The sequence below is a fragment of the Nyctibius grandis genome, assembly GCF_013368605.1.
Source record: "Nyctibius grandis isolate bNycGra1 chromosome W unlocalized genomic scaffold, bNycGra1.pri SUPER_W_unloc_2, whole genome shotgun sequence".
NCBI lineage: Eukaryota > Metazoa > Chordata > Aves > Nyctibiiformes > Nyctibiidae > Nyctibius > Nyctibius grandis.
Genome location: NW_027167473.1, coordinates 6,740,890 through 6,766,810, shown reverse-complemented (window position 1 = coordinate 6,766,810; position 25,921 = coordinate 6,740,890). Strand labels below are relative to the sequence as shown.

Genomic DNA, 25,921 nt, shown 5'->3' with positions numbered 1-25,921 from the left:
CAAGTATCTAGAAGGAAAAATCACGTTCCTGGGATTGCTTTTTTCTGCTCTAGCAGTGACTGTAGTTTTCCTGCATAGTGTCAATAACACTCTCTTCCCTGCATTTATTGGGAAACTGAAAAAAACAAATCATATAATTTTATTCTACTATTCCAACTGAGGCCACTGAGCAGAAGACTTATTCTTACCTTCCTCAGAAGTTACAAATTCCTAAACGATGGAGATGCACAATAAGCCACGCAGATGTTTTAATATGACATGAGTCATTCTCTGGTGCCTAATGTAATCGATAATAATAATAAAAAAAAGAATTCTCAATCCTAAATACTAACAAGCTCAAGCCATACAGAAATGCTTAAGGAACTCAAAACCATCCATCTTATATTTGTGCTCCAAGTGCTGAACTTTATGTTCATGTAGAGGTGATGTAATTACTGAAAATTATCATTTACTGCAAAGTTTGGAGTGAACGGTGGAAGGTTTGTACATGGGAAAAAGTCATGTCTGGAATGGCTAAAGGAGTAAGAGATGTTACAGTGAGACGAGAGACCTTTTGCTATCCAGACCAAACTCACATGGAGTGTGGGGGAAGGAAAGAAAAGCAGTTTTGAAAGGTCACTCATGCAAATGTGAAGCAGCCCATTAGGAAACAGGATATGGTAATTTTACTGGGGCTAGTCAGCATAATGCTGTTAGAGGTACAGTGCTGTTCAGCCTAGACTTCCTTTCCACGTTTAAAGGCCAATTAAAATAAAAGGAAATCAACATATTTTGCTCTTAAATTGTTAAGAAGTGAAAACCTTACAGTGTGTACACATGGTGCAGAGTCATTAATGCTAATGCGTTAATCAATATGTTTTGCAGTACGCTTATGACTGCAATGGTCTGGGTAGAATTTATAAAATGAAATAAAATGAAATGACACGTGAAGTCATACTAGGGCTTCTATCAAGAAACATCCCTGCACCATGCTGTACAAACATACACGGGCTGCCTTGGCTGAGCTTGTGTCGCTGCTGAGGCCACTGCACAGTGTGGATGCACCAAGCGCTTGGTCAGGAAAGCAGGAGGACTGTGCTCAGCAGGAGCCAGTCCCTCTCCGAGCACCAGGGGCACCACCTGGGGTAACCATCCACGACACCACACTCTCTAAATTCGTTGGGAAGATTCTGGATAGAGACCCAAATAGGATTTTGGATGCATTAGTTTCTGCAATGGCAGCCAAAACCAAAAGAACTGAAAAATTAGTTCTGTAATTAGGTGCAGGGGACCTGTTGTACAGCATCTTGTCTTTACAGTGAGAAAGAGGATGTTCAATTAGATGCACAGCAAGTCGGAACTGGTAAAGCAATTCCTGCTTAGAAAACATCTGTCCTTTCACAGAAACACACACGAGCCCTAGGAAGCTCAGCGTACGTCTACCCGGCCGAGTGCAGACACACACGATCCAGTTTCAAGCCAGGAGTTGTTCAGACTTGTTAGAACCACCCTTTGTCTGGGCTAGTAACATTTTTTTTTAAAAAAACATCACTTTTAAGATCAGGCAGAGTCACACCAAGGTGGCTACAAATTTCCTACCCTACAGCTGGCTTACCTTCAACCCGCTCAGGAAGAGGCTACAGAAAATGTGAGTCTGTCTGTCTGTGCAGGCATTTCCCAGTAAGGTCTGAAAAGTGAAGAATCTGCCTACAGAGGCTATACATGGCAATACCTCTCCTACGAATACCTCTGAATAATCCAGTCTGGCATCAGCTAAGAAGGGTTACAGCTCCAGACTTTCACTCTGATCCTGCAAAAGCGGCAATTAGAAGTTTGAAACTAATTATCTTCAGATACCTCACATGACAATGGACTTTGTGAATAGCTCGTGAGTTGCTTAATTAAAGAGAGAGGGAACTGAGCAGGCACAAAGGAAGAAATAAGAACCTGGATCAGATTAGGTGACTTGGATATGAAATACTGGAACATCTTTCACTCTTTCCATCTTGAAGAAATTTTGGTACTGGATGAACAAGCCTACAATTAAGTAAGAGCGTGTGGATTTTCTCAGTAGGACCATGTAGAAAATGACAAAAAGTAAGCAGCCAAAGAGAAAGATGAAATAGACATAAGAACAGAGAAGAATAACGATGGAACTTAAAGGAATTATTTGCAAAAACACAACTGAATTTGGAAAAAAATGACTTAGCATTTCAGGTTTAATTTACTTTTTTGTAACTGAATATTATTCATTTACCTTCCCATGTTCCTTCCGCATGTGAGAGATGTACACGTCTCTCTGCGTGAAGAGCCTATCACACTCCCAACACGTCCAGCCAGGATTTGAGACTTTTTTAGACTCCGCTTTCTTTATGGGAGAAGCAGATTTCTTCTCCAGCTTTTCTGTTCCGTTGACAGATTTTGTGTCCTCTTTGTTGTGACTGGCTGAGTTCTGAGTTGTGGGTTTAGTACCGAGAGGCAGATTTATCCCCAGGTTTGGTGGCCCCTCAACACTTTTCAAAGTTCCATGCATAGACTACAATAAAAGAGAAAAAAAAAGTACAAAACTAACATAGATGCATACAGTTGTACTGACAAAATGCAAAGTCCCTCTGAATCAAAAGTCTTCATTTACTTCTTTGTCATACTAATATCGGATCACATTCTTAACTTTAAGAAACATGATTAAGTAAAGGCAAGGCCTAGCATAAAGAGAAACTAGCCAACAGCACTAAGACACCATCTGCAGCTACAGAGAAGTTTTCTTCAGTGGCTACATATTTTCACCAAAAAAAAAAGACTTTGTAGGTTAAGTTTAAACTGCTGTTTAATAGGGAGGAAAAAAGGGCTCAAGAAGTCCTTTATGTTAAGTTGAATTTCTTACTTTACTTACCTAACACAGCTGAGCATCCTCACTTCAAACTATGTGACTAGAGATTTCCAAGAAGGAAAGGTTTTTACTGAGGAATTTTGACTTGGCACGTTGGTAAATAAGACAAGAAAAGGCAATTCTGGAAAGATCAGGCGACTATATTGTTTAGGGTATATTAATATTTTAGGCTGAGGCTGAGCTAAGCCCTGTCTTGCTCAGGTTATGAGCACTCTAACTTAGGGCCACATTGCTAACAGTCCTTAGAAGCAAAGGTGTGCGGGGCTGATGGGGTCCCCAAGACCAGGGGACAGCTAAGAGGTGTCTAACAAGCTGATCTCAAGCAGCCTGCAGCTCCTAGGTAGTGACGCCTCCTCACCGATTTCTTTCTAGACTTTAAGCAAACAATCAGTAAGAAGGGAAGAACTCTTCCACCTCCTCCTTCTGCAGTTTCTGGTGCCAGTGTCACATGCTGGTGCGGTACCTGAGCCTACCAAAAAGATGACTGGTTCAGGACCTGGGCTTCAGCCGTGTGTCTGAGTTTCAGAGACGAACACGGACACAACAGGAATGAGTCTGCAGGGTCCTGGGCCAACAAAGGTGGCCGCAGCCCAGACTTCACACACCGTTGAACGTGGATCCCACTGTCAAGGTCTCTTTCACATCTAAAAGGCTGGCCATCCCAAACATAATCTCAGAAACAAAAAAACATTCAATACGTTCTTGAGTCTGAGAATGTAAGAATAGAAATCTGATATTCCAGCACAACACTTCACTGTGAAGTTCTTTTGTAAATCCTGTGGCTTTTGGGACTACCTGCCGGGTCTACAGCAAATATCAACCTGATCTGTAGAACATGTTCTTCTATTTAACAACTTTTAAAAGAAAAGCCAGAAATTTAAAAAACTAAAATGGCATTAAAAAGCAAAGCACACAGGACCAACTGACTGGCTCTAAGAACAACTGAAGTTGTGCAGTAAAGGAGGAGGTTGCCTTTAGTGTCCCATTGCACCAGGACAAGAAGAAAGAAGCACGGGGTAGGGGGAAAGAGGTTCCTATAGAATCATAGAATGGTTTGGGTTGGAAGGGACCTTAAAGCCCATCCAGTTCCAACCCCCTGCCACGGGCAGGGACACCTTCCACCAGACCAGGTTGCTCCCAGCCCCATCCAACCTGGCCTTGAACACTGCCAGGGAGGGGGCAGCCAGAGCTTCTCTGGGCAACCTGGGCCAGGCTCTCACCACCCTCACAGCCAAGAATTTCTTCCTAAGATCTCATCTAAATCTCCCCTCTTTCAGTGTAAAACCGTGCCCCCTCATCCTACCACTACATGCCCTTGTAATACTTTCAGGCAACTGAAGACTGACCTGGAGATTCCATCCCAGCATGTAAAATGTTAATGCTCAACTTTCTAAATGTCTTTTAAATACAGTACTTGAAATTCCATTTTTTTATCTGAAAATAAACAAAAATTATTAAAGCATAACACGGAGTCACAGTGATCACAGCACTGGTCACCAGCAGAACTGGGAGTGCCACAGCTCCAGTCCAGACCTTCACTGTTAGAAATTCTTGTAGCTAGCCGTTATGGGAAAAGGAGACACACATTTTGCCAACAAGAAACATTCACATCTGCAGGAATTATTCTAGGTGATTTTTTTTAGCTTTAAATAACCTCCTTCTGAGCTTCCTTCTCTCCCTTTCTGTTCTATTTTCATCCAGGTCTTCTCTGCCTTGATGGTTTATGTCTAGCCACACCAAACAATTACTTTTTGTGCAGCTGGGCTGAACTCTGCCCTTGTCTGGCACTCGTCCTCTCCCCGAGTCCTTTGCTGGTTTTATCTATACCCTGTTACTGTTTTTTCATTCCCCCCTAACTGAAGTCCAGTTTATACTTCTCTGCTGCTGTCCCTACTACTATACACACATCCTAAATGCAAAAGCACTAGCAATTCTGAATAAAAGCAGTAAGACTGTTACTGCACGTGTATGTTCTAATCCTCTAATTTTGTTCTCAAAAATGTCTGAATCATTTATAGTGAAACATGCTAAAAAATTACTAGTTGAAGTACAAACACTGGCATGGAACACTAAAGCCAAAAGAGGACCATTTAAGGTATCTGGCATAAATGCAAGACTATTCTTACAGTAAACATGCACTAGTTCAGAAACAAAGGAAATACCCAGTCCTGGTATTCCTGAATTTCTTGGGTCAGCCTTTCCCTAGCTCCTCCTCAAGCTTAAGACTGGCTTTAAGACCAACTGTTTTTTCAAGACTTGTGATCTTGTTTTCAACACAACTTCAGAGATTTCTGAGGTTACAAGTGCCATAGTTGAGACTCAAATGCAAAACAATGGTTAGGGCAGACAAGAAAGATGTCTGGTTTTCCACCCACAAATTTTACTAAGTCTTATGTGTCACTGCAAGAAAAACCCGCTGAATTAAGTGCTACCGTTATGGACTATAATACTGTGCAATGGTGTAAATAACTTCAGCTCTGGCCAGGCACCAGATCATGTTAATAAGGCATAAGAAATGTCAGTACTGCTAACAGATTTGGTATATATAAAACAAGGCAACACAGTATATTTAAAATACACAGCTAACAAATCGTAGCCATGGGACTGCTGATTCTTAATAACGTGACTTGCAAGGATGACAGTAAATCTTCAGTTATAAGGGTATCTATGAGAAAATCCACTTCAAGGGTTTTTCAAAGCATGCATGTGTTCATGTGCATATGTGAACACACACACAAATAACCTCTGCATCTACTCAAGACACATACTGGCTCCTACCGCTGAGTTGTGAACCTCAAAGGTCTGATTTTACAACTCTCAGCTCCTAACAATTGGAATAATACTCAGAATACTGCAAATAAGGCTCAATGCTTATAGGACCGGACTGACTTCACTATACCCATTATTATTTTGATAAAATGACCTATTGAATGCAAGGCACAGATATTCCTAGTACAGCAAAATCAACATTCATACAGAAAAACTGCGTTAGTGATTACACCACAGATACACTGGAGATCATGGAAAACGTAAATTTTTAACATTTGAGAACATTATTCACAGATTGCTCTCTTGGAATTATTAACATCTCTTTCATCAGTCTTCTTGTTATTCTGCGCCTTTTTACAGTATTTTCCCACAGCATATATTGCATGACAAATGGTATCTACGAACGAAACAAGAGAAGATGCCTACACACCTTGATATGATCCATCATAAGCTGTTTCTGTGCATACAGAAGAGAACAGTCTGGACACTTGAAAACAGACACCTTCTGGTTTTCAATGTGCTGATCAAAGTGGCGATAGAGCAAAGGTTGCAGAGTAAACACAGTGTCACACATAGAGCATTTATATATTATTCTAAAAACAGAAGTACAATAAACAATGTCAGTCATGTTGATGATCTATTTGCAAGAATCATGACGTTAACTTTTTTCTCAGCAGAGGTAAGATCTGACATGTCTAAGCAATCATTTCACACTGCCTGAAAAAGTTAAAATTAAACTAATTCAAAACATCCTTCAATTTCAGAATGTGGGAGCAGCAGAAAAAACAGAAGAATCGAAAGAAAAATCATTGAAAAGTGCAAACCAGAAGCCAGAAAACAACAGCGTATGCCAGTTACGTATGTACCACCAACATCTGCTTAGGATACCCTGAAAGTTCAATGTCTGCAGTTTCTGAACTCACATTCTAACTAAAGGACAATATACCTGTTCCAGGTTGCAAAGGCAGTACGTTTTAAGGGAGTGATTGATGCAGTCATAATTGGTAATAAACTTCAAGATAAATTTATTTTTGGCAATGTATATGGCTTTGAACCTCCTGAATGCCAAACCTAGGCTCTCTTAATGCTCTGAAGCTTTGCATGAAGGTATTTCTCTGTCTTACAATTACAAGCCTTTAAGAATCTGTCTATTGAAGCAATGTGCTTTAGAAACAAATATACTAATTAACAAAGAACAAGGTAAGTACTGGACACTAAAAGCACAGTCCCTGAAAATGAATATGATAGTTGAAATTCTGTATGACAAAATCCTAAGAAAGTTATTAAACAATCTGAAAATAGTTGTATTTTTAGCAGATCCTTGTCAAGTGTCTGTCCAACAGACAAAAAACACAGGGAAACCAGAAACAAAATCCTCTGACCTAAATGCTGCAACAACTACTACATGACAATAGTCTGAAGCTTCTTTCATTCTGCTGATGATTTTGCAATGAAAAGTATAGTTTAAATTGCATTCTGTGTAACTATTTACTTGATACTTTGCTTGTTGGTTTTGCTTATCTGTATGTTTGATTGTATTAAGAATGATTTCCCTGGTGACTAAAGGTGAACAACAAGATTAGCCATTCAAACTGCAACCCTTTAATGTATCTGTTTATAAATAATAAATAATTATTTTCTTTCAGAAACTTCACACTTTTTTTTAACTTGGAAAATGAATGAAAGGATATGACACGTGAAAGAAAAGTAACACAGAAATTCGCCACAGATCATCAGATGCAAGAGAAATCTAATCACCTCCCTCGACCTGCTGGCAAGGCTCTTCTCGAGCCCTTAACGACCACAGCCCGGGGTAATGCAGCACTCGTGAGCACTGACAGGAGAAAGTAAATCTGCTACAAAAAATCTGACATATTTCTGAATTTATCACATATAAAAATGATCTCTTTCTACAACCAGTAAGAGCAGAATATGTGTATTTTCTATGTAAGCTAAAAGACTTGGTTTTCACAGAAGCACAAGAACTATCTGGTGGAGATCCAAATTTCAGACAGGTCTCTGAGAAAAGACTGCACTCGGCTAAATTCATACCAACATACCTAATAGTATGAGCTGTGCCTACACCCACTTGGAGTATTTCTTTCAGCCACGTTCAAAAGCGTGATTTCCAATCCTAAACACATCAACTGAGTATGCTGCTTTGTTTTGTAATTGCAGTAGTCAGCATTTAACATGTAACAGCTTAAAACCCTGTCCAAAGCTCAAAGGCAGTTATGCTCAGCCAGGACATCGCTTACAGCCACCTCAATTCAGCAAGACTCGAGCACGGCAGGGAGCTCCCCTGCAGCCACAGCACCAGGATGGCTCCTCGGTGCCTGCTCCTGCCCCACAGTACGCACCAAAGCAGCCACAGTACACGCACTTTTCACTTCTAAAAATCCAGTTAACAAATTCACATATTAGCTGAGAATAAATACAGATGTTGTCTCACAGGAAAATCACTTTCTTATCACATAAAAGATGTTCAGCGTTTTGAAAGCTTCTGCACCAGAGTATGGTATTTCTCCTTCCCATATTTTTTTTCTCCAAAAAAAGGGTACTTGTGGGTTAATACACTTTGTACCAATAGTACAGTATATATCCATAATCTGGCTTGATAAACAAGGATTTCTCCAACATCCGAAAAGAGATGAGCCATGAAAAATATCTTAGTGCCGTTGCTATGAAGTTACACTGTTTACTGAAAAAGGAAAATCACATATAAGCTTTGGTTTCCCATAAAAACCATGTAGGTATGCTACATGAGAGAGCTTCACGAAGCTGAAAGACAAGACAGCCATCCATTTCCCTATATTAAAACAACCTAATTTCATCCCACTGAGAATTGCTGCACATAAACTTCATTTTTCATACACCAAATGGTTTGCTGTATCTGTTCTGAGACAACCATTCGTAATGCAATTGTAGATCACACAGTTCCAGTAAACGCCAGAGGCACGCAGCCATTTACCCAGTGAGCCCAGTTCCTGCGAACCAGTACGGAGTCCCTCGGGACTGGCCCGGCCTCAGCCCGCTTACAGGACAGACTAAGCCCCCTCCCCAGCCCCCTGACGTGCTGACACGCTGGGCCTCCCCTGTGGTGCCTGGAGGAACACCAAGAAGCCAGGCTCTGTGGCCACGCAGAGCTCAGCACCATCTGCCTACGGGGTGAGGTCTGAAACTCACCTTCAGGGTCAGGCACCTTTTATACGCTCCAGGAAAACTCAAAAGCTTCACATTTCCAAACACAGAAGCTTCTGTACCTGTCAGTTGTTTTAAAACGTTCACTTCGGAAGAACACAAATTTAACTGAGCTTATGCAGTCATATCTATAGCGTTGTGTGACGCTGTCACACTCCTTTCCAAGGATGAATTTGTTAAGCTTTCAAAGCGTACGGCAGCCCTACGCAATGTAGGTGCCAGGTACAGACAAACCAGCAGCCGCAGATTGGCCGAGTGTGCTTAAACACCCTAAAGAATAAATCTCCTGTTAATGTGTTAGAAGAAACAGTGATAAACAAAACTCTTCTGAAATCTGGTTATTACATTGCATGGTACCTTGTTTCTCTCATCCACCTTCTACTTTCCTGAGTCCGCAAGCTGTTAAAATGTACTCGTGTGCTCTGTGCACCCCAGAGAAACAACACGGAGTTAAACGGTTGAATATTTACTCTCAATACTGCACTCTACCAACAAAGGAGAAAGGAGGCAGAAGAAAAAGGCCTGCAATGAGAAGGCATCGGGCTAAGACCGATGAGATCTGAAGCCTGATTCTCCCACGCGTTGGCACCTGCAGCTCCTGCTGGCTTCAGCAGAGGCCTCGTTCGTTCAGCGTCTTTAAAACAAAGACCCCGAAGCCAAGTTCCCAGTCGGGCCCTGTGTTACCGTCAGTGCTCTACAGCTGCCACTTGTGAACCCTCTCTCCCAAGGACACCCCGGCCCTGTGAACCGATGGCGCTGGAAGAACCGAATCCCCCCGATGACTGTCTATCTGTGAGCACGTAACAGAAAAAAAACAGAATCACTTCTTCCCACCTTTTCAACCAGATGTTACGAAAATCACTGCCTAAGCCCTGATGAATCTTAGCAGTTCTTTTTGGAATCCCATTATCTTAATTCACAGTAAAAACGCAGATGAGCTAAGCAGATGGAAAAATAAGAACGAGCAACGCACTAGCTGCCTGTCCGACTGATCTTTGTAATGACTACATTGCTCTCTTGTCACACGCAGTGTTTCAGGAACTGCTACTGCTACGTTCGTGGAAATTTAACCTCTGCCAAATAAACTGCCAGCTAAAAACTCATGAAATCATCACACGAGCTCCACCCGTTACCCACAGGATAACACACTGCTGTTGTACAGCATGTGACTTTGAGGATTACAAGCACAGGACAGAATGCAATTTCACAAGTTATTAAAACGCAGGCAAGTGCAGTAGAAGATTAATTTTGCTTACTTTGGTTCGCCTATCTTGATACCCGGGTGTTGTGTGTAGGCATGGGAGTGTGTGCTGGGAGCAGATTTAAATGCCATGGGACAGATAGGACACTTGTAAAAGACTTCACAGTGAGAACCTTGGATATGAGACTTGAGTGCCGCCACATCAGAGTACACAACATTGCAATGCACGCAGCTGCAAAGAGAGTGGAAAAGAGTCAGGTCAGCCTCGCCCAAAGCAGTACCGACAGAAACGGAATCAACGCTGATTTACAAGCAAGCGGAAGAGAAACATATATACACAACTGGATAAAACTACGTTATTCTGTCAGTTTAAACAACCCAGTGAGAATCAACATAAACAGAGATTTGCATATGAGAAAGTAAGAAAAAAGAAATTCATCAAATTTCATTTGAAAATCTAAGAGATATGAAGTCAGAGCACGTCTTCATGGCATTACAAAACAGACAGAAGGGTCGTCAGAGGAATGTTCTATTGATTGTAAAGAATGCTTAAATCCTCTGCGAGTTTGTAAGAGATTTTACACAGTGCACTTCTACCACATGCAGCGGATTGTGCAAGGTACGCCACAGCAACTGAGAAACTGCCACCAAACTGGAAAACCAGTAAGGAAAACATTCCCACCATTTCCCTTGCTCGGATTTAATGAAGATTCACTGGTAATGATTTTCTGTACATGTAATCAAATCAGCACTTGGATTCAAAAACAAAAAACAGAGCGACTTAAACTCAGGACAACGAAATCAAATCTCTACAATCAGATCAATCTACCGGATTGGAATTCTGAAAATATTTTTCAAAGACATACTTCTGCTGTGTCGAAAATTTGTGACCTTTCCGCATCTATTCTAAAATGAAATGATTAAAAAATTGAATTAATATTAGTACATAAGAATTTCTATACACAATGGTCCCTTTCAGTGCCAAACATCTCCAGTACTAAATGCTACCAAGTAAGTCCAAGAACACACTGCAATAAGCAATTACAAAATAACCTGTCAAATGAACAAATTTCTTATTGACTAGTATTTTGCAGTAAGTTTTACAATTTAAACAGAGGCAGCCTCTACCCTTCCAAAATTTTAATTTTAGCATCTATCAGGGTAGTACGATTGCTGTCATATAAGCATCAAATTGTTTTCTGACGCTGTTTTAATGCCCTGATGGTAGCAATAAAGCAGGAAATAGTTATACACTGCATTCAAGAACCCTGTCTAAGAAAGGAGGCATTAACTTCCCCAGATACTGCTTTTTTTGTGCAGGTATTTTTGGTTTAGTCTCGCCATATACAGAAATTCTGACTTAGTGTGACATGAGATGTTTACGATACATCTTGAAAAGTTTAGTTAGATTCACAGTGAAGGATTTATGAGTCTTCTGGCGCTCCTGGTGCAGGCCAGGAGTCCCTGAAGATGATTCCACGTACAAACCCAAGAGACACAGACTAGAGGGAAGGAAAGTAGAGTGCAGGTCGCAGATGTCAGAAATGTAGGACAAGACAGACTACTGCTTGGGAGAAGAACCCAAAGAAACACGGAGTTGTGCCAGGCCATGGATTCAATCCGAAAACAGGCCGCCACAGCAGCTGGTTTGGTGCAGTAAAAACGCTTTCTCCCCTTAGTTGAAGATTTCACAGCCATCCTAGTAAATGAACTTGTGGCACCTCGAGGGGAAGAAGCTGCCTACCGCTGAGATTTTACATCGCCCTCCTCCAGTCAGACAGGACGAAGTGGAGATGTTTGAGGAGTGCTGAGCAAAGCTCGGCTGTATGGGCTGTGCTTCTGATCTCTTGCTGTGCTGCCTGCCATGCCGTGCGAGTAAAATTCTAACATAAAACAATTTTTCAAGCCTTTCAAAACTTAAACATTTCCATGAAATGCCTCTGATCCCCGTTTTCTCAGTGAGTTGCCTTTACAGGGAAACATAAGAATAAAAGGGAAACTGAAGAGCAATAAAGAAGAACCAAAAGAACAGGCTGTTTGAATGAGAAAGGTAATTTTCAAGTGATGTAAAGCTGAGGAATCTTGACTTCCCACAGAAAAGAGAGCAACCAGATAGGTGCAGTATGCCCATCAGCATCTCAATAATAAATTCTGGCAGTAAATACTGAAAATTACTGTTCTACCAGACAGAACAATCTAAAATTCAATGTTTTGGAAAAAATAAGGAAAATACAACCGAATTCTCTAGACCTTATAAACTGTGAAGTCCTGAATCTGACATATTTTATGGCTGGATGAGAATAGCTGATATTCTGATTTAATTACATACAAAAGCAGATGCCCAAAACAAAGCAGAACCCTAATGTGGTATTTGTTCCAAAATTTGTAGTACTAATAGCATTGTTGCCACGACAACCTCAAACCCATGAAGCAGCATTCTACAAACAATGCTTATGAAAATGGAAAATCACTTTTAAAAGCATAAATTATACATAAATTGACAACAAAAGTAATCATTATACTGACCGAAAACCAACTCTTCGGGTATAATGCAGGCAGTTCTTAGTGACATGAGTCTGGAAGTGCACAGATCTGCAGATTGCTCCACATTCAGGACACGTGTATGGAGATTTATGCTGATGAATTCTCTGGTGTGATGCAAAACTGCACTGGTTAGGAAGCAGCATCTGGCAGATATTGCATGTCTTCTAAACAATAAACCAAAACAGATGAAACAAAAGGTTTGGTTCAGCTATACAGAACGTCTTGTGTCAAATACTGTAATATATCAAATGAAAGGTTAAATGTTATGGCTGTGATGTGAACCGAAAATAGGCAAGTACTGAGTGCAGGCCCTACTGAGCAGCCCTGTAGGACAGAGCTGGCAGACACTGGCAGCCAGAAAATATTGGCATTCTGGGCCACTCTGACACAACAAAGCTCCTTCATCTACCACTGACCACGGCAGATGCATGTTGGGTTATATAAATCTTATTTAGGTGCCTCAAAAATTACCTTAATAGTGCAAAGGGCCTAAGTACAACTGGACAATCAAACCTGACAGTTTTGACTCAGTGCACCACATGAAGTGAAAAAAACAAACCCAACAAATAGACTATCCTCACTTTCTTTGATCCTTGCTCCGGAGTAATTCTTAAGGTATTGGCAACTACGCCAGTAAAAAAAATAACCTGCTCCCATTTAATCAACAGGAGACAGACACTAACTCCAAAGACGGAAGGAAAAAGCCTATATAGTCACTACAAAAAAAGGATTTTGTTTCCTAACAGAACACTGTTTAATATCAAGGCCTAAAGAAACTTCTTCATTGCCTCAGCATTTTTACAATGTTACTGATATTCTAAGGACAAGTGTATTTTTGTGTTACAATCTGTACACTCCAATTTTATTCTCTTTCCAAAATAGCTGAATCTAAATGCTTTTTTGGAGGGTGCATGCAAATACTTTGTTTCTTTTTTAAAAACAGTAATTCTAAGTAGAAATGTTAACATGAAACATCTTGTGGTCGCACACAGAGAAGCAAGAAGTGTATTTCCACACGGTTCACTCTTAGTGTTTACTTTGTGAATGCGGTGGCCTGATAGTCTGAACAGTCTCCAGCCCTGGTTCCCAAATGTCCCGACGACAGCAAGGTGGCAAGTGCCAAACATTAAAAAAGAGAGAGTTAAGCAAAGGCAATCTACCGCTGCCCAAATTCAGGTTCAACACTAGCACCACTGCCAGCCTAGAAGATGAGTAGACAGCACGGATATGTTTACTACCCTGCGGAAGGCCTGGCCGGAGGTTAACCATTGGCTGGGATTTTGAACTGTCGCCCTGACTAGAGCCTTTGTGACACAGTAACTCTGAAATTGTGTTCAGACACACACGAATATTCACTTTGCAATGCCAAATACCTGTCCTCAGCTGACCCCACAGCTACGGCCGGCACCACCGACTCGCCCTCCAACACGGAACAGAGCTGGGGTGCGGACTTTGTCTTCAGCTCAGGCTTAAGGGCAAAGTCCTGACTAACCATAACCCTACTTAAAATGTGCTGGCCACATCTGCTCGGCTTCAGCACCATTCCTAAAATCTACCTTCTGCCATTTATGTATTAATAAGCAGCAACTAGAGAATCTGGAGTATTCTACTAGAGAATAATTCTCTACTAGAGAATCTGGAGTATTATTTGTTTACGTCAGAAAACAGCAAAACAGAACTTCTTATCCCAGCAACAGAACCAGGTGGGGTTCTGGTCCTCCCAAAGCCCCTCGTCTGCAGCGCTCCAAAAGGCAACAGGGATGTGACGCCGCAGAAGAGCCATGCAACACCCAACCCCAGCTAAGCGCGTCTCCCATCGCGCGACAGCAGCCTGCCAGATCCATCTGTCACGCCAGCGACTCGGACTGACACAAAATGCCAACAATGCTGTTTGCTACGGCCACTGGTTTGCTGTTTTGAGGAGGACAGTGAAATGTTTAACTGTAACTGATTACAGTAGAACAAGAAGAATCTACTGTGAAATTCTGAAATTCAGCATGTTTGCTTACCATTTTATTTTGGGCTTAAGGTGGCATTAACTTCCAGTTCTCTCATTCCAACCCACACCAAAATAAAACACAGTTTGTGAAAATCATCACCTGCCTGCATTTAAAGTCAAAGTTTCAGAAAAAAAAAGGATTAGAAGAAAAAATGGTGAAGGTGGAAAATAAAGATACACAAGAACTATGAGGGGAAATGAGCTATGTAGTTTCCATGGGAGTACAACACTTATCTCTGTAAATAAGATGAACATTAGCATTAATTAGCCTCAGTTTGCTACTTTTTTTTCCCCAGTAAGTACATGAGGGTTTCATTCAGCCAGGAAACCTGTCAGTGAGTGGTCCCATTCCCTTTAACAGGAGCATTAATGGACGTTAAATATTACAGAAAGGTAACACCTTTATAGGGAACATCTTTTAACTGCTATGGCTGGTTTACTATTGTTTATTTTAAAAGAAACATTCTATCTTCACAACAGGAGTTTAAGAAGAACAAGTAACAGCTACTTACTGCTTAGACTCACTGAAAACATAAACCAGTACACAATTTCCATTTCAAGAGCAATGAGGTGGGCACTAGAAAGAATGGTAAGCTGCAAATAATAATTGTCCTATTATTTGTTTGCAAAATCCAAATGTTTATTTTTATTCTTTCTTCCTTCCTTCCAAAGTTAAAGTATCAATTTCATCTAACTTTCCTGTCTCCTTCCCCCCAAAGCAATGGTAGTTTTACAACAAAAAGCCACTGCCAAGCACTAAGAAGGAAAACAAGTCAGAGTACTGATTGTCCAAGCTTTTCAAGGGTAACATATAATGAAAAAGCACTAACATGTTTATTAATAAATGCCTATACAGAGCCTTTCTTCAGCAAACACTACCCTTGCAGCAATGCTTGGGACAAAGAATGGACAAAAGGATCACAAAAGAAAGCAGGACGTATTGCTCTCACTAAAGCAGCTGTTCAGTTAAACAGTTTCCACGCTGGGCATTTCAGCACAGCTACAAACTACAGCATGTAATAAAACGCAACGTAAAAAACCCAGCACTACTGCTTGATATATGAAAAGGACTAAGAAATATACTTACTTAATTTTTGAGAGGATATTTCAACAAAGAACATTTAAAACTAAGTTTATTAAGAGTGTTCTTTTAAAATGGAACAACACGAAAACACCTTCTTTTCCTCCAGTGCTTTGCAGCAACAAGGCTTTTTTTTTTTGAAAAAAAAAGACAACCTGGAAATCCCTGGCCTAATAAACAAGTATTAAGGCCTTGTTCACACATCAGCTCTTAAAAGTGAGCACGTTTCCAACACGAGACACAAACACTGGCAGGCAGCAGGCACTGCTGTTTTCTGTACCCACAGGAGCCTCCCTCCCTGAGCAGCAGTCTCTGTGTGCCCACACTTATCTTCCCACCTAACTGCAGCTGTATTTTAACATTCCATGAAGATCTCAGTTGCTTTCCCGTGGTAAATCACCAGGGTAACCAGAATCTAACAGGACATGCAAACTTGGCAGCAACACGGCACAAGCACCAGGCGGAGGCAGCAGGAAAGGGCAAAAGCTGTTTCCACAGGCCTGTTTAGTTTACCCGTCCATACAAAAAAAGGCCCCCACAGAAAGCCAGAACATCTCTTTTTTATCTTCATTCTTCTCTATTTTTTTTCATTTTACCCTTACCTCATCATCCCAACCTATTCTCAGTGTATTTGTCTGTCTCATCCACTGGGTTTGTCTTGCTGCCTTCTTAATTGCTTGATTTTATAGTACCAAGAACTACAGGGTTTTCACTAGGACTACTGGATCTTATCATACCAAATGATAACGAATGGACCTATTATGGAAAAAAAGATAAACCTAACACCAATAGGCACCAGCAAGGGAGTTAGCTAAAAAACAATTACTGAGTGTTAAGTAACTCAAGAGCTGGTAGAATATACTCACGGTCAGCCATCAGATACTGTTCAAAACTGCAGCGAGATCTAAGGACAGAATACATTCTGCTGGCTCCTTTCTGACAAAAAGCTTAAACAAACTCGCTTTAGGCAGGCACATCTGTAGCATCCTACAAACAGAAATTCACTCACATGGCATTTCGCTGTGAACCCAGGCGATTTCAGACTAAGCCCACTAGCCAGTTAGTAAAGCAGGAGCTGAGGCAGAGCCACATAATTCATATGGTCAAGATTATTTCCACATTCAAACCTCTTTACGATCTGCAGTGGTGGGCGCAGTCTAACTGCTTTGTGGCCACAGAACAGGTCTTAAGTTTGGTAAACAGATTCTGGCAGGAACCTGTCTGTGCTGCTATGACTAGTGGATTTTTTCCTAACTGCAGGACTGAAAACCCTTTATCCTGCACACTGCTGTGCGATTCCCAGGAATATTCCTGGGGTGTTCCTGTCTTGGTCAGTCTGAGCACGTTTGCAGGTCTTCAGCTTCCCACATAGCAAGAAGCTGCAACACCAAGCTCAACTGAATGCTTTGAAACCCACCAGAATCCCTTTTAATTGGCACACCCCAACAGAAATCCAACTGTATCATTTAATTAACGATCTTAACTCTTATAGGATTATAAAATACATCGCACACTGATTAATATTAACTTTTATTGAAGGACGTGTTTCTTTCAGATTAGGCCACAGACATTAGTAAAGAATTTTAAAGTGGTTTGTAGGTTCAACTCATTAGCAATCGTAAGCGGAAAGGAAAACCAACACAACTAAACAAATGGTCACACAGCTAGAAATGCATGCTCGTGAACACCACCGCTCACTTCTGTTTAGGAGAGCAGCACGCATATCCTTCCAACAGAGTCCGTGTGCCATTTATTCACTGCCTGGAGTCCCTGCAGGTAAGAGGAATACCTAGCTCAGTTACGGTGCTATATGAAAACAGTAACAACTGAAGACAAATCAAGAACGAATCACTTAAAACTATCAGATTGAACAGGCGGGCTGTTAACGAGGGTGCCAATTAAGTGGATTCCACAGGATACTCAAATTCCAAAGCACAGAAAGAATCATTAAAAATCCTTAGTAAAGACCATATTAATTTCAGTATTATAATGTTCAGCTAATGCTAAATTTTAGCAAAAATATACAGCGTAAATTTCAGACTTCAGGGCCTAAAAAAATTCTAAGAAAACTCATTTTAAAAATGTTGACTTTCACTATGTACGTGCTTGCAAGACTTTTTGTGGGTTTTGTTTATAGTTTTAATCATGGAGGTTCAGATCATTAACAGCTAAGTGAAAGTATAAGAACATATCCAAAGTCTCCTAGGCTTATAGATGAAACACTGGAATTTAAACATAGGATACTCTACTTGTCCACTTGTGTCTGCTGCCTGCTGGAAATGGGTTGCAAGAGATGTCTCATCTTGGAAAACTTCATTACACTCCAGACACTTTAGACTGTGCCTACAGAGCTTCGACGGATCTTCGTCTAGTGGCATAGCTGGGATGACAGGCGTGCTTGCCGGGGCCGATATCACTGTCCCCGTCACGCCAGGCTGTATCTTTGAGACAGTGTGTGTGCCAGCTCCCCCAGGGCTCTGAAGCACGCACGCAGCAGTATTGCTTGAAGGAGATGCTATCATCTGATCTGCTGGGACTGGCTTTAAAATCAGGTGTGAACACTGCATTACAACTCCTTTCTCCTTGTGTCCACGAGCGTGGGAAAGAAGACTGCACTTATTGTAGAAAACTAAATTCTTTGTACAGTGATTACAGGTCACTTCAATTCGCACACTCCTCCTGTCATAATGCTGGGTCAGGCTCTTCTCAAGAGCAAACGAGTCGCCACACTCCAAGCACTTGTAACCTCGTGTTGGTAACGTTATTCCAGCATTGGCAGGGGGACTAAGGTTCGGGATGTAAACTGGCACAGGGTTGACGCTACTCAGCACCTTATTGAACGCTTCCACCACCGAACTTTGTAGAGATGACACCACCTGGACTCGAGACACTTTTTTAGAAGGCTGTGAGGCTGCTGCAGAAATTATTGCCTGCTTTATTTGTTGCTGAGGTTTCGTTAGCACTTGGCGGAGTTCAGAGGTGGTTTGAGCACCTTGAGGCAGAAGATTAAGGTTGGCAAGATGGACTGTCTTTGGCACAAGTTTAGCACTGGCAAGGCTCGATGCTGGCACCACAACAGTCTGCTGTTGTATGGCGTTGGCAGCTTTTATAATGGCGCTGCTGGCACTCTGCACCGAAGCAGCAGATATTACAGTGGCTTTCACTGTCGTGTTGTTAGCAAGCTTCAAATTAATAACTTGTGAGCCTGCTGTTTTAACTGCCGAAACGGGGAGAAAGGCAGTAGCCACAGGTTTGATAGTGACCTGTTTTGGTGCAAGTTCTGCGGATGCAACTGCATTGGTGACAACCGTGGACTGGAGAGGAGCTCTAGGAGGAGAGGAAAGAACAGCAGCAGAAGTTGGTGAGGACAGGAGAGATGTCATGGAAGTTACCATAGAAGCAGTCTGCTCCGGCTTTTTACCAGAGTCCAAATCAACCTCTGGCAACACTCTAGTAACAGTTCTCTTGATCTCCCCAGAAGAAGTCTTGATGGTTTTTATGCGAACTTTAGGAATTGCTGGTGTTGACCCTGCAGGAGAAGACGGAGACCCTTTGCTACTGTTTTCGCTTGATACGCTTCTGGGACTATCAGGTGGTTTGACAGATGGCTTCTTAGCACCGTCAATGAGACTCTGAGATTCAGGTGATTTTTCAATAGCCCGGGGACTTTCACTCATGTCTTTCGGTAACGGAGAAGATTCTCCTGAATTAGACTGTACATCTTTACTGGTATCTGTAGCTGCCTTTTTAGCACTCAGTGCTGCAATTGCAGCAATGCATGAAGAAAGCTTTGCTGAGGACTTTGCTTTGGACTGTGAAATGCCGGCAAGATTTGTTTCACTTTTTTCAGTACTCAGTTTTCCATCAAGTACCCTGTTTTCAAGAAGCTTCTCAGAATTGTCTTTTAGCAATTTGTCCTCTGTTTTTCGAGCTTTAAAAGGCTCATAGACACTTAAATTCATGGAGTTTGTCTCTGTCTCTCGTTTAGCAACTTTACTTTTATCTATACTACTTGGAACTGGGATTCCAGATTTAATCAAGTTCTCCCCTCCAAGTGCCTTTAGCTTGTCGTATTCCTGCTGAGATACAGATCCTGCCAAGACATTTGCTCTGAAATTTGCACGCATCTCCTCTTTATCCGGAGGGTCATCCACCTCAATTTTTTCATCGTCATCAAATTCTTCAGCACTTGATATTGGGCTAAACTGGTTGAAAGCTGAATCTTTCAGTGTAGTCTCAGAAGCTGACCCATCATCTTTAAGTGACTTCCCTTCATCTTTAGTGTAACTATCAAGAGCTGATGACGTTAGAAAGCCATTATGCAAGCCATTGCCTGTGGAATGGTGGCCATCCTTGTCCACTCCTTCGGAAGAATCTATAGTACGCACGTTTTTCACAATGACACTCACACCAACATCAGATGATGACGGGGCATGAGAATCTTCATCTGTGTGAGCATTTTGTTTGATGTGGCTTTCGTGGTCATCATGTCCAGATTCAATAGCTGCTTTTGGATCAACCATGTCTGGTATGTCAAAGGCTGCAAGAAGGTCATCGAAATCTGGGGTCTTCATATCCCCCATGGTCATGTGTTTGATTGTAAGCAAATCTGTAAAATAAGCAGAAAGACATCACCTCAGGATTTTAAGCTCTAATAGCACAGTCAAAGCATAGCATAGCACAAAACAAGCATACGTTCACATACGCCACAAAAAAGGTGTTACCTCACTTCTGAAGTAATATTTTCAGAAATTATACATTACAGAAGAGAGTTCCAGTGCAAGAATGCAGTCAAATTATTACACCGAGAGCTACAGTAATCCATCAACTTCCCAGACTGTAACCTAGTCATTTCATTCTAGGCACAAATTTCTCTTCAGTGACTTTCTTCCCGTGCCCTCTCCTACACTTCCTCCTACCCTCTCCCACATACACTACACACAAAGCAAGATACCTAGACTTTCATGAAAATAATGTGAGGCACTCGCAATTCCTCCTAAGTCTAGTTTTTCCTTGATATTTGCATTACCATCCTGATGAGCCTTCTTGAAGATAGTAACAAATGTGTTTCTACTAACAGTTTAAGACTGTTGCACTGTTTTCTACAAATTAAATTGCTTTAGAAGAATTATGGAGTAAGTGTCTCCCAGTGTTCACAATGCTTTTTTTCAGCAACCCTACTGAAGGGTCTCCTGTATTACACTACTCCTGACAAGTGTCTCATGTACTTTAAAGACCTCCCATAAGAGAGATTCTACAACCTCCAACGGAATTTATAACAGTGAAAATTGTGAATGACTGGAACATGTTTCCTAAAGCAAAATCTGAACCTTTCTTGATGCAATCTGAATGAACTGCATGTGGCTCTATTCACCCATCCTCTCTGCAACAGCACTTTACTGCAAGACCATTATCTCCCTTCAATCTTCTCCTTTTTAGGCTAACCAACACCAGATCTTTAGGGTTTTCTTTCCCTTCACGGCTAACATTTCCAGATCCTATTCTTTTTGTTCACAAAAGGCACTTATCTAATAAATAAAAAAGGCAGTTTTCTAATAAATAAAAAAATACAGGCCGTTATCTAATAAAGGCAGTTATCTAATAAATAAAAAAATACATACACACATAATATAAGAACTTTCTTTGTAATTTTAATAAGAATTAAATGGAAAAGATACCAGAGACCAAAGCATATCAAATCCATGTAAAACCACACAAAGCAAGCCTTAATTGACACAGTTTTTCATGATTCGAGATACTAATTATTTGCATTCTGATTGCACATCTGTCCATAAGTTTCTTTTTACAGTTATTATATAAACTCAAGAAGAACTAGAAAGTCTTCCCAGTCTAAAACTTCCTTTAATTACATATACTGGAGTTTAATTAACATTTAGCAATAGCAATGAATTAAGTAAAGGCGCACTTACACAACTGTGTAGCAGAGCAGATACATTTGTCCTTTACTGAGAAACTCAGGCTAATTCCAAAATGGGAAACCACCTCAAAAGAACTCAGAGGTCTGCAGAGCTAGGATCATAAATTCATCCACAGACAGCACACCGCATAAAGCTGCCACTGCCTCTCAGTGTATGCAGAAGGAACAACTCCCGTGCTCTACCCAAGCATGAGAATGGAATGGCTTCTGCTGCACGGGGGACCTGGAATTACTGCTGCCCTCATGAAGAATCTTTCCCATTCTTCAAACCTTTAAAGTAATCTAAGTCGAACAAAAAGGGACAACAGACACGGCCAGTCCTGATAAACCAGTAAACAAAGTTGTATCCTGGGCATTTTATTCACCTCTCCCTCTCTACTCTAGTATACCATTTTAAGATTCAGTATATAAATGATGCTTCCACCACTACCACCAGGACTCTGAAGCCACATTCCTCCCTTTTTAACTCTGAAAACCTTTCAGTAACTCCTTCCCTTAAGTACAAAGCTCCGCCTTTTCCCCAAGATCAAAACCAACTGACACCTTGGCTGCCAGACAAGCTGTTAGTCTATTCCTTCTCTGAGCCAAGACGATGCCTGTAAATACTTCAGAACAGGAAATGAGGCAAGAACCTGGTTCCCCAGGAAATTGTGATTTTCCAGGAACTGGAATTTCTTTGAGAACTGATTTTAAAGTGCTGAGAGCAAAGCTCAGTGTCTCCAAAGAGACACACAAAGGAGTAAAAGCCTAGCACCAGAGGGGTCCATTAAGATGATCTTCAGAACTGAACTGAGAAACAGTCCCCAAGGTGTGTACTCAAGGATAAATTCCTCAGACTAAATAAACAAAAATGTCTTTAAAGCAACAACCTGCAGGACCCCCACCTCCTCAAACATCTTTGTCCAACATAGATTTTTTTTCATTTTTAGTTTCCAAACAATAGAAACAAAATTCACCTCAAAACAGGGGAATGCTAACTTGAGGCATATATTATGAAGAACAACGGATAGATGACACAATAAATTAAGCACCCCTAATTTTGTGGGTACTCATATAAAGAGTCAGTTCTTAGATCTATTGACTCTGGCCAAAGTACTATTTCATTTTCAGATGACATCTTTGCAACATCGCTTTTCCTTCCCGTGGACTAGTCCCATTTCCTGCCTCTCCACCTGGCTGGCCGCTGATTTTTACCAGCAGAATGCCAGGAAAAGCCTATCACTTTTGTCGTAAGACTCACAGACTTTAGGGTGCTTGAATTACTTGAGAAAATTTATGAAAGAAAATCAGTTTCAGGTGCGATGCTTCTGGGTTCTGGATTTTTTGAATGTGGGTGACAGGACTTCTGCAAAGATACCAGTGAATCTTAACAACTGAAGACTGAAGACTCTGAATATACTTATTTCATTCTGAATATACTTACTTCATGATTTCCATTAATTTCTTCGGTGACAAAGTCCACCCCTATGTGTGTATCGGTATCTTACTGAAACATAAGGTACGAATTAAGTCCTGGAGGATAAACCAAGATTGGTTTGTTTGTGTTCACGCTTTGTCCAAAGCATCTACGTGTGACTTTGTACCTTCTTCTTCCTTTGGAAAAGCATCTCCTGAAGTAAGTGCTTCCTACTGACAGCACGAAGAAAATGGCACAGGTTTTAGCCAAAGGAAGATACCCCTTGCCTGTTCCATTGTCTCACACTTCCCAGTTAGCCTTTTTACTCCAGTCCATCTGATAACACATGCCAGTGAAGCACTCACTTGGGTAATTACATCAAAACAACTACTGACAGTCGAAGAAGCAAGCAGGACAAGAATTTGACGCTACACCCACTTCCAGACACGAGTAACGATGCCTAAATAACATCATGCTCATTCTGGAACAAAGTGCCTACATAGGGAGTAATACCAGCCTAACCAGCACAAAAGCTTTTTTTTTTTAATTTCTGTATTGTTATGCCAAAAAAAATCATCAGGTAAAGAAGACTTAAGTGATTCAATCAGAATTACAGTAATATATATCCTAACATTAGGCAAACATCTGCCTAATACACAGATTATGAGCAGCTCATTAGTTATTCAACACATATTAGTAACTGTGACTAACACTTCTGATTATTTACTTTGAAAACTAAGTGTCTGAAAGAAAGACAAAAGCAATATGCTAATTCAACCACCAAACCTCCTGCAGGAAATGAGAACCACATCTCAAATCACAACTTGGTGTGGTCTGAAATACCCAGCAGGCAAGGAGGATACGCAAGAGGCCACTTTAACCACAACCAGCAATGCCTATCACATTCACTGAAAATAGAGGTTCCTCTTCGCTTATCAAAGGTCCCATGCCTTGTTACTGTGGCAAACTCAGACTCCTGCTTGCAGAAACAGAACTTTCCTAATAGGCAGCATTTTGATTTCTTACAATAAAGGTCCCATTTACCATCCACGGTATCAATAAGGTCAGGGCAGTCCTTAAGTAAACATCTTTCTGAAGTATGGGGTGTTTTACAGTTAAAATTTATCCCAAGCAATCTGATATTTCAACATTATACACTGTATCTATCTGCCTTTAAAAAAAAACACCACAAACCCAAAAAGGAAAAACCAATTTGTCTCCATGCACAAGCCTCAAAGAGCAAGAGAAATGTGAATTTGCACTTCTGGTTTCCTACGAGAACATTCTACCCATTTTCTTCCTCCCTCTTCCCCCTCAGAAAAGCTTTGGAGGGTAAGTATTAGCCCAGTATTTCAATTATTAAAATGTCAGCCTTTTCTTTTTTACTCAATGCCGTTGACAGTTTCAGAAGAATTTCAAGATCTGTTCTTGAACGAAAAGCAACGGTAGCAAATTACATTTGGGATGGCAGAAGATGGAAGTTGGGATTGCTCAGGGATTCAGGTTTTGAGCCTTGGGAATACAAGCCCCCTGCAGAGGAGTCTCCTGCTCAGCGCTCACGGTGAGGTGTGGCGAAGTGCTGTCTGTGCTCATCGCTCAGCTGAGCTCCGCAATCATGCGTTACCAGCCACGTCAACCCACGGGTGAGACACCCCCAACAGGAGCCTGAGCTGTTTTACCACCATCAGCGTGTTACCGCCGTTTTCAAAACTCACCATCCTTATAACCGATTGTAAACCAGAGGTAACTGCCTTTGCCCTCTTTTCTACTATAACCTGCACCTGATTATGGGATCCTTCTCATCTGATCTGTTCCCTTTTCCCCTCCAATAGGTATAGTTAAGGAAAGACAGTTCTTGAGAATTTTTGTTTTGTTAAGCAAATTTCCACGGGGTTTTCTGACAGCCAAAATAGAATTACTTGTAGTTTATGACTCCTTAGAAGCCTCATCTTGCAGTCTAACTAACTCCTCCATTTTTGAACTAACTTTTTTTTTTTTCCACAATGGGTATCTCAAGTTCTCTTTGGGTAGGAGAAAACAGGAAGGGAAAGAGAAGGGGTCTCTTCTGAAGCCTGTCCATTTCCTCTTCTCACACCACTGAACTACCTCTAGCACGGTTTAAAGAGAACCACGTGCAACTGGTTCCAAGTTCACTATTATCAGCCTTTGGCTGGCAAAAAGAATAGGGATATTTCAACACACGGGCAAGGTATCTCCTTTCCCACACCACAGGGAGCTGAACAGACCACCTCTATCTACAGCTGGCCAACTGAAAACTACCTGTATTTATTAACAGATCCAGTCACGGTTTTGGGCCTAGCAACTTCCTGAATGTCTCCTAAAATGGAGGTGAATTCATGAAAAGCAGGCAAATCCCCATACCATTCTTTTTGCACTCTATTTAAAAATGAATTAGAAAAATGGCTTAATTTTGTACTTCTATACGCAAAATGGACTGGGACTGTAACATGTGAATAATTCGGATGTAAAACAATAACGAACAGAACTTTGAGATTCCCAATTTAATGCAAATTTGAATCACATTCTAAATGGCGCTTGTTCCTGCTAATTTCCTTTAACGTACTTTTTTTTAAGTGGATGGCAGTTCTTGCTCAAAACCAGCTGAAGCAGCTGCAGACCATCCCGGCGAGAGCACTCCAAGCCAGGCAGGGCCCGCCTGTGCCACACGTGCAAACAGGCCCTAAGACATTAGGGTCAGGTTTGGGGTTTTTTTAAACATACATTCCAGTAATCTGCATGCACATTGATATTTTAACACACGTCCATACTTCCAAAAAAACTAAAGTTCATTAATTCATCCAGAGGAGGCCTGGAACTTGATACATCATTACCCTGACTCTCAAGACCAAATACCTGGGACAAGCCTCAACGCAAAATGAGATCATGACTGCTGACACAGAGG

At 41.2% G+C, this 25,921-nt stretch overlaps 1 protein-coding gene across 12 annotated transcripts in view; it reads right to left on the bottom strand.

Annotated features, from left to right (window-relative positions):
- The window catches only part of ZNF532 (zinc finger protein 532), a 36,050-nt gene that overhangs the window by 5,506 nt on the left and 4,623 nt on the right, over positions 1–25,921 (bottom strand). For all 12 annotated transcript variants that reach the window (XM_068424403.1, XM_068424409.1, XM_068424402.1 and 9 more), the window contains 5 exons: positions 17,914–20,273; positions 12,567–12,748; positions 10,096–10,272; positions 6,069–6,231; positions 2,237–2,515 (listed from right to left, as the gene is read on the bottom strand). In XM_068424403.1, coding sequence (XP_068280504.1) covers positions 2,237–2,515; positions 6,069–6,231; positions 10,096–10,272; positions 12,567–12,748; positions 17,914–20,253 — 3,141 coding nt within the window. In that variant the 5' untranslated portion in view covers positions 20,254–20,273. The remainder of the gene's footprint in view (positions 1–2,236; positions 2,516–6,068; positions 6,232–10,095; positions 10,273–12,566; positions 12,749–17,913; positions 20,274–25,921) is intronic.